At 41.9% G+C, this 12,204-nt stretch overlaps 1 protein-coding gene across 4 annotated transcripts in view; it reads right to left on the bottom strand.

Moving 5' to 3' along the window:
- The window catches only part of B3GNTL1 (UDP-GlcNAc:betaGal beta-1,3-N-acetylglucosaminyltransferase like 1), a 129,883-nt gene that overhangs the window by 9,349 nt on the left and 108,330 nt on the right, over positions 1 to 12,204 (bottom strand). For all 4 annotated transcript variants that reach the window (XM_062592074.1, XM_062592071.1, XM_062592072.1 and 1 more), the window contains one exon: positions 8,840 to 8,975. In XM_062592074.1, coding sequence (XP_062448058.1) covers positions 8,840 to 8,975 — 136 coding nt within the window. The remainder of the gene's footprint in view (positions 1 to 8,839; positions 8,976 to 12,204) is intronic.

Genomic DNA, 12,204 nt, shown 5'->3' with positions numbered 1-12,204 from the left:
CAAAACAAAAGCAGAACACTTCTGTACCATTCCTTGCTACCAGCAGATCCTCCACCTGCATTGTATTTCTGTAAATAATCTTACAGGCATGAACACAGAACCAGGGCAACGCAACTGGGTCCCCCTATGGAGCTTAAAAATACATTAAATCCTTTCTGTGTAAATCTTAATGAGATGCGCAATTTCTGTAGTTGGCCATGAGCATACTACGGTGATCTAAGGTTACTGATGGTGGAAGAGAAGACACCTATGAGACCTTTGACTTCATCCTCAGTGAGATGATGGGTACATTAAAAACAGCCTGTGGAGACCAGCCACGTGACTGTGACTGTTCGGTTTCATACCCAAGATTTGGTGATACAAACCCTCCTCTTTCTGCCCACCCCGAGCATATCATATACCAGCAAATACCTCAGTACAGCAATACTGCAACATTGCTAAAGACGCTCCAGTAACACCAGCCTCACACCTAGATCTCATCAGGCCAAATTTGGGAATTCCCATTTTCACCTCTGGAGCAGTAGAATTCAATAAATTTGAATGAGCGCTACGTATTTGTAAACATCCGTAACGGCATGCACACTTTTGGAGTTTAACTGAAAAGCTCTGCAGATGTGATGTTTAAACACATTTTTTTTGCTTAAACACATTTTTTTTTGCTTATTCTTATTGTAGATATGCAAGCTTTACTTAAAGCCCCAGCTGCCAAATATCTGAGATGTTTATTTGCATTCCTCATAAATATGACTGTAATCCAAAATATATGGTGGCTTTATTTTTGAACCATTAGGTTGCCACTAACATTTCAGAAGACCTTTAAAAATAAATTTAGGTATGTTTTCCCCTGATTTCCATTCGCTCTATTCATGTTATCCCCACAGAACTCTTGCACTGAAGCAGAACAGTTAAGGTAGTTAAAGTCTGGCAGAAATCAATCATTCTGGGGAAGGCTGGAAAGCAGCTTTCCTCTCTTTCAATTATTGCATTAAAAATTGATTAAAACACTTAATATTGAGAAAATCTGAAAAGCCAGACAGCTGTTTATTAATTTCTTAAGTTACATAAGGCTGCAAAAGCCTGGCTTATTTTCTGGATGTACAAACATTGCTCTCACTTTTCCCTCCTTTGATTAAGACGATGATTTTCTTTTACCTAAAGTGACCTCACTCCGAGCTGAGGAGGCCAATGACACGAGCAGGTTGGTGTCTCACCAGAGAACTTGTGAGTTCTTTTTTGGTACTTTGTTCTCAAACACGGTGCCATCTTCACAGCCCAAAGCCGAAGACAGCAGAACCAAGTTCCCTATGGTTTCAGGCAATGGCCAGATTGAGCTTCATTCCCTTGCAATATAAAAGACATCTCTAGATCAAAAATACTTTGGAGATGTTCCCACTAGCCAGTGAAGCATTCTCCATTTCCACTGGAGCAAGCGCTGAGCACATCAGACTACAGTTCAGAATTTCCTGTACTCATCTTACTTCTATGTCTTTATGCACACATATATGTTCATATACATACATACATATATATGATATATATATATATACACACATACATATACATATATATATGAAGGCCAGCAAGCGAAAGCTGCTGTGGAAGGACACGCTGCTTAGCTGCTTTAGTTATACTTCTCATTCTGTGTTAACCACCTTTAAAATTTGCCAATGTCCTGCAAGACTTCAGCTCGGCCACTAACGTCTCACTGTCCTAGAAGCTGGGATAAGTATAAAACAAAATTCAGCAGCTCTAAAAGCAGCTCTTTACTGGCAACAGAAAAGAGTCTGGGCAATAAAAAAGTCCAAAACATTGACTTTTCTTCCAGTAATTCATGCTATTTTTTCAGCTGCTCATACCTGGAGTAGTTTTTTGTTTTGTTTTGTTTTGTTTTTTTTAACTTTTCACATAAGGTGAAGGGAAATTCCAGCTACACTTCAATGCTAGGAATGGATGGTCCAGCTGTATGGTCCATGCTGGAAACCATCACACTCTGTTCACCTTCAACTTCAGCATGTTGTAATTAAGCTGACATCAGACCTTGATTATGGATTTCTTCTCAACGCGAATGGTGTTGGAGGCCCCAGTAGCAGTCCCGCAGCGTTGGGTTAGCAGTAATCATGTTACCTTCTCGTGTCCTACACCATAACTCATGCCATTATGCGTAGGAAATTACACCTAGCGTCTTCGACATACAAACCGCCCGACCTCAAATTAACCAGCCCATGAAGTTGCTGGGAGCAGCAGCAGTGTGCAAAAACGCCTCAAGATCGACTGGTAAGTCCATGACAAAATCCTCTTGGGAGGTGGATCTGACTCTTGACCAGTTTTTGAGTTACTGCTCAGGTATTTGCATGTATAATCTTCAACAGACTCAGCCAGCTTAAATCTGATATCTACAATGTCACAGAACAGGTCGGACTTGAATGGGTGATTTTGCTGCCAGACTATGCACCATGTGGGTGGCCAAAACATAAGTCAACTATTTTTCTGCCACACACTATTTATTTTCCAATTAAAGGAAATGTGTGTCTGGAGACTAAGTACAGGGCTTGCACACAGTTGTTTATCCGGTCAGGAGAATTCAAGGCATCAAGCTTAAATGAGCTATTTACTTTAAAATATTAGGCTTAACCCAGAGTTATCTATTTATTTTCCTGCATTAATGGGCTCCTATCTTGAATCTTTTCTGAAGACCATCTAGCCACACATAAACTAGTGTCTCCTAGGAAGCAGCTTATGTGCTATAAATCTATATGGGATTCTCAAGCTTTTTCTTTACCCAGAAAACACATTGAATGCTATGCAAAATACATTATAAATCTTACTATTTTGCTTTCTGCTGCCTCACACAGCAATTAACAATATAACATCACTGTAGCCTGAGGCCACAGATCATGCTTCAGTTTTAAAGAAATATATAAATGACTAAATATTTTTGTTTTGAACCTCACTTGTATGAAAACCTGTACAATCCCTCCCCTCAAAAAAAGACTGAAATTTATCTCAGCTAACAATTGGAAGAGATGGCTAGATATCGGCTCTATACAAGCTATACAGTTAGTACATGCAACTGTTACAAAGATGGACTGCAACATACATAAGCAACAGTGTAAGGAATAAATGGAGAAAAGAAGAAATAGTTCCCTCCCTCATAAGAGAAAGCTTATACAGCTCAAGAGATAAGATATTTACTCAAAAAGAGAAGAAAACTCTGGTGGGGAAGATGCTTTGGGGGCAGATAAAAGCACTTCTCCGCCACTCTCAGATTTGGTACATCAGACCTCCACGCGTTAAGAGGAGGTTAATGGGCAGGAGATTCACCCTACCTCAAATAAATGCACAACCGAAGGAACAACCGAGAGTCAGCCTGGAGCGCAGCTGCAGTTACTTAGTTATTATATGAAAACTAACAGTTTGTGTCGCACTTGACGGGCTTGCTGCCTGGCTGCACCTCCCTTCCGCTCAGTTTTTCCAGCGGGAGAACTGGGAGCTTTCAGCAGCCTAAAAACATCCGCTTCTGGTGAATGAGCTTCCCGGTACCTTATTTGCTCATCTTACTTTCACCAGCGATGCGCTTTAATGACCGCCTAGGAGACGCGGGGAGGCCCAGTGGCAGTGGATGGCGGGGACATCCCCTCTTCGCCCCAGGTGGGAGGACATGAGCGGCAAGTTCTGCAGCGCAGAGAGTAAACACCTTCGCAGAGCACGTGAGAAGAAAAAGAGAAAAAAGGAAAAAAAGAAAAATCCTTTCGATACAAGACAACTTGCACACTGTCTCCTCTCCTTCCTGATTACATAAAAGTAAGGAAGATGATCTCCAAGCTGGCCAACTCCACAAAATCCTATATAAGAGGATCTTCCCTACTATAGCATGCTGAATGGAGATCTTATGCTTATGCTCACGCAGTCCTTCACAATTCTTTCGTTCGAACTGGTTTAAAGCCTGGAAAGTACGTTAATACACACCTCTGCAAAAGTTAAATCAATTTTAGCCTTTCCTGTTGAAAGCAAGCAATTAAAAGCGTTATAATGCAAGTTCAGATAGCTACGGATAACGCCAGAGAGCACAAAGCACGAGCAGGGGCACAAATGCCTTCCAGCACGCTGCAAGCGCAGTGACGAAACCAATACGCAGACCCGCTCTCCAGCAGGAGCTGAGAGCTCTTCGGCATCAGCGTGCTGCTCTCCTTCCTCCTGAGCGGCACTACAGCCACCACAGCAGCTCCAGGTATCTCTAAATTGCAAGCATGCATTTCACGGAGCAGTTTTAATGCTCTACCCCGCTAAAGGCAGCGTGAGCTTCCTCCTTGACATGTACCTGTAACGGTGCTCAAGAAAAATCTTAATGCCAGAATCCCATATAGGCAGCACATAAAAATAGCCTCAGAATACTGCATATACAAAATTCCCTTATTAAACACAACATGCGACTGCCTTTATGCAAAGCAGTGTGGGAACTACCTGCAACACACTCATTTCTCTAGGACAGACAACTAAATCAGTTACACCAAGAATTTTTCAAGCATGCACGCCTCGCAATCAGTGCTGACAGAAGAGAAGATCCAAAAAGTGCCTCTTGCAGCTCCGGAGAGATTTCGCTGCTGTACTTAAGTATTTTCTACAGTTCAAAATGAAAACTGGCAAAACAGAGAGGCTTTACTTTAGGATGCTTTACACTGGAATTTTAACTGAAGCTTTGAACTTCCATCTCCCTCTTTCTGTTCTCTGAGCTCTCTCCTACGTTGCCTCTGCACCTGCGTCCTATCTTTTTCTCCACGGAAAGGTGGCTGTAATATTCTTCTCTTTCTTTGGGTTTCTCTGCTTTTGCTTGCCCCCACATATTGTTGCCTGTCACATATTTTAAGAGTATTTAAAATGCTACAAAAATGAAACATTTCTTGCTCTTGCGAGCCAGCTGAAGGATCACAGATGAAGTCCATGCTTTAGTGATGCAGCTCTGGATAAAGCAGAAAAAAGGTGAAGAGGAATGAATAGGAGACAATATTGATGCTTGTAAATGGTTAATGAGCTAGGAAAAAGGGAGGTACAAAACACTTCCTTGCAGCTTGTAAATTTGTCCCTGGTGTATAGGGGGGCCATACAGAAACCTCCTGGGCTGGATGTGTACCAGCACTGTTTCCATGCCACTAATTATGTGGCTGATGCTTATTTTGTCCTTTTCCCCTCCTTTTCTGTTAAGCTACTTGAGCACTATTTTCAGCTCTCGGAAATGACACTGGAACATTAATGCTGAAGTTCTCCTTTTAGCTAAAGTTTGATGCAGAATAAAAGAGCAGACAAGACAGCTCAGAAACCCTCTAGGCATATGCAGCATCCCAAAAACATTTGGTTTCCATCTTCAGCTGCAAATTATAGACAAGACGGATGTGTTTTAAACAAAACAAGGTCTGTCTGGCTTCACTCTTGCAGAAATGCTAATACTGAACCACTGTCAACTATGTGAATCAAGAAGTGGACAGCCAGGAAAGAGAATTTCCCTAAGAATACTGAGATCCTGTGGTAATTAATTCATAAAAGAAAAAATATATAGTAGTTGAATAATTTTTTCCCTGTTTAGCAAAAATACTGAGCCTTGGAGTTTTGCCTGAATTCTCGGGAGACAAAGCGTTATTTTTTTTCTTCACCATGCAGATGTCTGTGGGAAGAGAGAGCACATTACTTAGGTGTCCTTTTCTCTTTTAATACAGCCATAATTCAAATTCGGACTGTTTTCCAAACATACTAAAATAATAATTTGTTAGTGAATGTGAACAAAGACTGCTGCTTCCTGGAACTGCCAAAATTTTGTTTTCTAAGAAACCATGTTTTTAAGCATGTAACTTATTTATATTTTTGAAATATCCTGCAACAGCCTAGTCAGTATAAGAAATGTAACTGCTCTGTTTGTCAGGTATGTAAAAATACCAGAAACATGCATTTTTGAACGAGATATTCTCTTACGTTCTCTAAGCTTGGCAGTTCAAACTAATTAATTCTCCTGTAGAAAGTTTAGTAGAACTTAGGTTTCTCCATAATTCCAAATAATACAAGTTGGTATGTATCATTTTCATTTTTTACAGGTTTTATTCTGTGTTTGGGGAGTGTGTCCCCCATACCGTCTCCAGGTTACCCAGTGTCGATTCAGCAACTCCACTCTGCGGCAGAAACCAGGCTCCTGACTTCCCAGCAGAGCTCAAAGCTCATCAAGAGGAGGCAGCAGCACTGACGCAGAGCAAAGGTGACATTTTTCAAGAGTCTAAACCAACTTAAAATATCAAGTGGACTGAAACGAAATTTAGGCTTTTAAGTCATACAGCTTCTTTTAACAATCCTACTTGCATTTAAAAGTGTATTAAACTTTTTAAGACCACACTGTTTAATGCCGCTGGGTCTTCAGAGAACAAAATGGTAATTGTATCAGCACAATACAATGCATTTGGTCTGAAGACGCTGGTGGAATTATTTTGTAAAGTTATTTTAAAGCTATTTTAAAGGTATTTTTTTAAAGCTATTACAGAACTGATGCATTCATACCCCAGGGCCTCCACTGGCAGCACAAGATTATTTGTAGATTTAAAACACCACCCATTCTCCAGCATTCTGGTAATTAGCAAAATATCTGAAGGTGTAAATTTGGTTAAGATAGTCTTTTTAAGGATGAGGCAGGAATAGTATTTTATTGTTCTTCAGGGCTGGAAAAGATGAGGCAACAAGTATTTACAACCTTTGCTCATATGGGATTTATGTCCTTGGCAAGAGCTGAAAATAGTCACAGAATACCTGAAGGATTTTTGAGGAAAGGTGTAACGCTGAGTTTAACTAGCCTGTTTTAGAGGAAAGAAAAAAGAAAAACCTGCCATAATAACCTACTGCAAATTCCATGAATTGATTTCCTCAAACGCCTGCAACATAATCCTTTGATTAGCACTTGGAAGACTTGAGATGTTTTAATTATTTCGACAGCCTTTGGCCGCTGCCTTGCTAGCAGACATCCCGAAGTCACTCAGGCTTTGCACTTAGGGATTGTGCTTTCAGAAGGGCCAGGAAGGTATGATGGCAATCCTAAACTGCTGAACTAGACAAAACTTCTCAACATCTACAAACAACCCTAATTTCTTCTGAAATTAGCTATCTAGAAAAGTTCGGCCTCTAATCTCTCTTAGCATGACAGAAGTCACTTTCCAAAGCTGTTGATGATTGCTGGTTATTGAGAAAGCCTCTGAATACTTTGGCTAAGATGCTAAACTTTTAAATGGATGAAGGTGTGTTACGGTACGTAAGACACCAAGAACCACGCTGCAGCTGCATTTTAGCAATTGCTTTCTACACAGCACTGGCAAAAGGAACCATGCCAGAGCAGATACTTGGCAGACACAACTATCTTTGTCACATACACTTGCTCAATGCCCCTGGTACAGTATTCAGCATTTAATGGGTTAATGTTCAACGCAATATTTCAATATCAATCTAAAGCATGCTGGAATACGTATAATTATAACCTTGACAGAAGCAAAATAATATCACAGCCTGCAACACTGCCAAAGCAAACGTTATGCAGAGGTCAGCTGGAAAGAACGTCAAGATCCCAGTTAATTGGAACCGCACAGTCGGTGAAGCTGGGAATTAAGGTTGTTCCTTACTGAAGCAGAGGTAAACTGGAGTTCTTCAGTCACAAAATAGCATAAAAGCCACTATTTTTTTTTCTCTTGCCCTTTTTATCCTCTCTGCAGTGGCACTGTCAGATTATTGTGCTGGCTGTGGAGACCCCTACAGAGTGGTAGCAGACAGCCTGCAGCCCTTCCGCTGGCAACCGGTCTCCTACCCCTCACAGCTGCACAGACAGCAGAGCGCACTGGACACTGGCAACTTAGGGGACTTCACAAAGATTTCTGCAAAACACTGACGGAAAAGAACGTTTCCAGAGAACGCCCCTCGGCACGCGCGACAGCCCGCTCTGCCTGCCGTGAGCGTGGGTGCTCACCGGAGGCACACCGCCCTCCCTCTTGTGCAGCACCGCAGCGGCGAGCAGCGGTACTGGTGTCGCTCGCTTCCCACGTGAGCGGCCGCCGTTTCCGTTCAGTGGTCTCCGCTATCAGTTTACATGCTTCACTTCTTTGTACACGCGTGTGGTCTGAGGGCCGCTACGTTAATTAGGTTCATGTATATGTGTATTTGTCATTCTGTCTTCCCACCCATACTTCTTCTGAAGAGAAAAAACACTCGGTAATAAAACAAATGTTACGTGACTGTTTATAAGAAACAGCCATCTGAAATTAGCCCTAAAGCCTTTATCTAACAAAAAGTTATTACATGAAAGAATACGCTATAAACATGAGGTTATTTAAACTCTCAGACAAACCTCTCTTGAGAAAAAGCCGTCTTTGCCAAACCTAACTTCCACATTTTCAAATAAATTAATTGTACATTGAATTCGATATCTATGTACAATAATCTCTCCTTGCCTCTTCTCCTTCACCTCCCCTCCCCCCTTTTTTAAAAAAAGGCTCAAGCTTTTCAATAGGGATTTATAATGCAACTCCTCAGCCTAAGGACCATGCTGCTGGGCATCCTAGAAGGACCCTCCAGTATCCTCTTAGGATTCGGGCAAATACTGCATACGTGTGACTCATTCATAGAGAAGGCAGCTTAGTATAAAAAACAAAGGAAATCATTAGGCAAAATATTCAGAATATTCCCAATTTAGATTTACCTTCATCTAACACCTCTGTGGGCATACCATATCATACAAGAACTTGACTATGCCATGCAACAAGAAGCAATGAGGCAGAGGGGAGAGAAAGCACTTCTATATCAACTTTATCCACTCTTAATAGCTCACCTTTTTTTGATTAGCTGGCGACAAGCTTCTGTAGAGTTTCTTGCCCTGTTTGCCAGCGTTCCAGATGGTGAACGATGTCCAGTAGCTGAGGACTTGGTCTTGAAGAAAGCTGACCCGGTGGTTCCAGATGGTTCCCCTGGACAATTACAAACACGATGGAGTTTGACCCCCTCAAACAAAAATCGTTGGACAGATTCAAAGTTGTAGTTGAACTGTTATTTTCAAGAAACTTTACAGAAAAATCACATCAATATGTTCAACACTGATGATTCCAGCTGCCCACTAAAGACTCTCTTCACACCTATCTGCAGCCAGCACGCGACCTGCTCGGTTGCCTCGTGGTACATCCTGGCAAGCTAGCTCCTAAACCCAAGTACTCTGACCTCCCCAGGCATACGGCCCAATGCTGGAATGAAAGGCAGTTTACATCATGGTGTCCAGCTCACGTCTGCAGCAAGTCCATCATCACTAAACTCCAAAATTATACAACACTGAAACAGCCAGCACCTATACACGACTCAACACTTGTGCCTGCACATGCATATACGTGGATCAAAATTAAGGACTACTTTAATTTTGAAGTCTTCAAAGTATTATTCAGGAGCTGGAACAATTATTATTTTGTGAAAAAAAGCTGTATGCTTGATAAAATGACTTGAAATGTGCTTTAAAAAAGAGCAAGTTGGCTCTTTCTGGTCTGTGTCCAATTATACCTTTATATCTTCACATTTGAAATAGGTTTCACAGCACAGGTTAAGCAAGCCACGGAGGTAAACAACTGTTACACTAATACTAAATGATGACCCATGTGGCTTTGGAACCAGCATCAGGGGGACACCCAACATCGTTGAACGCTGAAGACTTTGGATTATCAACAAGTTCAAAGTGTGTGCTCGGAAAGAGAAGACAACTTCAAGAAAAACATTTTGTTCATGGGCCATTCATCCCAGTTGGCTGAATTAATTCTCTTTGACACTTTCAACATTTGTCCTCTTTTGTGCACATTTCCTATCATGATCAAGAACATATATTTTTAAAATAGTTAGTCCCACCATCTAATGCAGTACTTGCAATTGCCTGCTGTTAAAAATATGTATTTAATGTTCAAAATTCATACAAGAGTCATTAACCAGGAACCTCTCTCATAGTTAAGAATAAACAATTTTCTAGATACAATGAAATGATTTCCTCTCTTTATGGATTGACTGACTAACCTCCCTAACCTACATCTCTCGAACAAGATATCTTGAGTTGAAAATTCAATTTAGTTTGCGTGAAATTCTGAGAGAGAGACAATTTTCTGCCATATCTGAAAACATTCCTTCAGACAGGTTTTTCCATGTGCTTCATCACAGCAGAAAGCAGTATCTCTCATAACATTCGTTACCAATTATTCGATAAACTGTAATACATCTTATGATCCAAGATGTATCACAAAAAATCCCTCATGATTGGATTATGCTTTTATGAATGTCTGTTCATTCTCTGAATTCAGTTCAAAGTTATTAATGGGGGAAAAAAAAAGTTATTTTCTTGTCAGATCCTAAAGCTGCCTATGGTTTTCTACATCTTGGGAAGCAGCTATTTTTCTTACCACTATATGTTCTTCACAATTCAGCTTTAAGCTCCACAGTTTTCTGACTATATTAAGTGGGTACGAATGTTACTCTTCGAATGTTACGTGGTATGTATGTCATTTCTTCTGCTTCAAATCAGGGTCCCTTAGTCAGCAAGGTCGCCTTAGGACAGCCACAGTGGTGCCAGCCTCAGTTGCCCATGTGGCTAGGTGCCGGCCTTCTCCTCTCCAAGTGTGGCTTGTCATTTTATAGAAAAAAAATCAAAATGTTTTCAAGTTTCCTTGATATTATGCAGATCAAGTGCCCATCAACAACAGGTGGGAAGGTAGTCACGAATAGGAACTGTTCTGTTAAAAAACTTTTATAAATCTTAATGCAAGGAAATTTGTGTTATTTGTGCTGTTCCTTCATAGACCTGAGTTACGGTTTGAAAAATATTAAGCCATCACAGCACTGAAACGTATGGATTCTTGACACGATTAACAGCTCCAGAGAGCCCACTTCACTTTAGCATGAGATTTTTGAGCACAGCCCGATCCTTACATGGCTGCTTAGTACTTCATCACTGATTGGGGTGTGATAACTTGGAAAGAACTTCACAGACAAATAAAGGCACCCAAGAAGAATAGCTACGCCTTATAAAGCTTAAGCAGTGTTTTGAAGACTGTACACCAGCACTTCAACTAATGGAAAAGACCCTCGGATTTGACTGCAGATCTTTTCTAATGAAACCACAAACTGCAATTCTGCTGCAAAGCTTTAGCTGCTGCTGGTGTCCTTTGATGCTTGCCTCTCTCCCTGTTCACTACAGCACACTACATTCCCAGAAGGAAAGGTAAAGGAAGGAAATATGAAGGTCAAGTATTTTTCTAGGATTATGTTCCTGGGAATTTTAGAGCTTCTACTGGCTTCTAAAAAGGAAGATTAGTACTTTACACATAAATGGATGACTGGCTGGGTAGATGAGGGAAGAGCAGTGGACGTTGTGTACCTTGATTTCAGCAAGGCTTTGGACACTGTCTCCCATAAAATCCTCCTAGATAAGCTCAGGAAGTGTGGGTTAGACAAGTGGACAGTGAGGTGGATTGAGAACTGGCTGAAAGGCAGAGCTCAGAGGGTCATCATCAGTGACGCAGGGTCCATTTGGAGGCCTGTGGCTAGTGCAGTCCCCCAGGGCTCAGTACTGGGTCCAGTCTTGTTCAACAGGATGAATGGGCCGAGGACCTCCTCAGCAAGTTTGCTGATGATACCAAGCTGGGAGGAGCGGCTGATATACCTGAGGGCTGTGCTGCCATTCAGAGAGACCGGGACAGGTTGGAGAGCTGGGCAGAGAGGAACCTCCTGAGGTTCAACAAGGGCAAGTGCAGGGTCCTGCACCTAGGCAGAAATAACACCATGCACCAGTACAAGCTGGGGCTGACATGCTGGAGCTCTGCAGAGCTTCTCAGCTCTGCAGAGAAGGACCTGGGAGTGCTGGTGGATGACAAGTTTACCATGAGCCAGCAATGGGCCCTTGTGGCCAGGAAGGCCAATGGCATCCTGAGGTGCATTAGGAAGAGTGTTGTCAGCAGGTTGAGGGAGATGATCCTGCCCCTCTCCTCAGCCTTGGGGAGGCCTCATCTCGAGTACTGTGTCCAGCTCTGGGCTCCTCAGGACAAGAGAGACATGGAGCTACTGGAAAGAGTCCAGCGTAGAGCTATGAGGATGATCAGAGGGCTGGAGCATCTGCCCTATGAGGAATGGCTGTGAGTGCTGGGCCTGTTTAGCCTGGAGAAGAGAAGCCTGAGG

This window comes from Rhea pennata, chromosome 19 (assembly GCF_028389875.1).
Source record: "Rhea pennata isolate bPtePen1 chromosome 19, bPtePen1.pri, whole genome shotgun sequence".
Lineage (NCBI taxonomy): Eukaryota > Metazoa > Chordata > Aves > Rheiformes > Rheidae > Rhea > Rhea pennata.
This window is presented reverse-complemented; position numbering and strand designations above follow the sequence as displayed.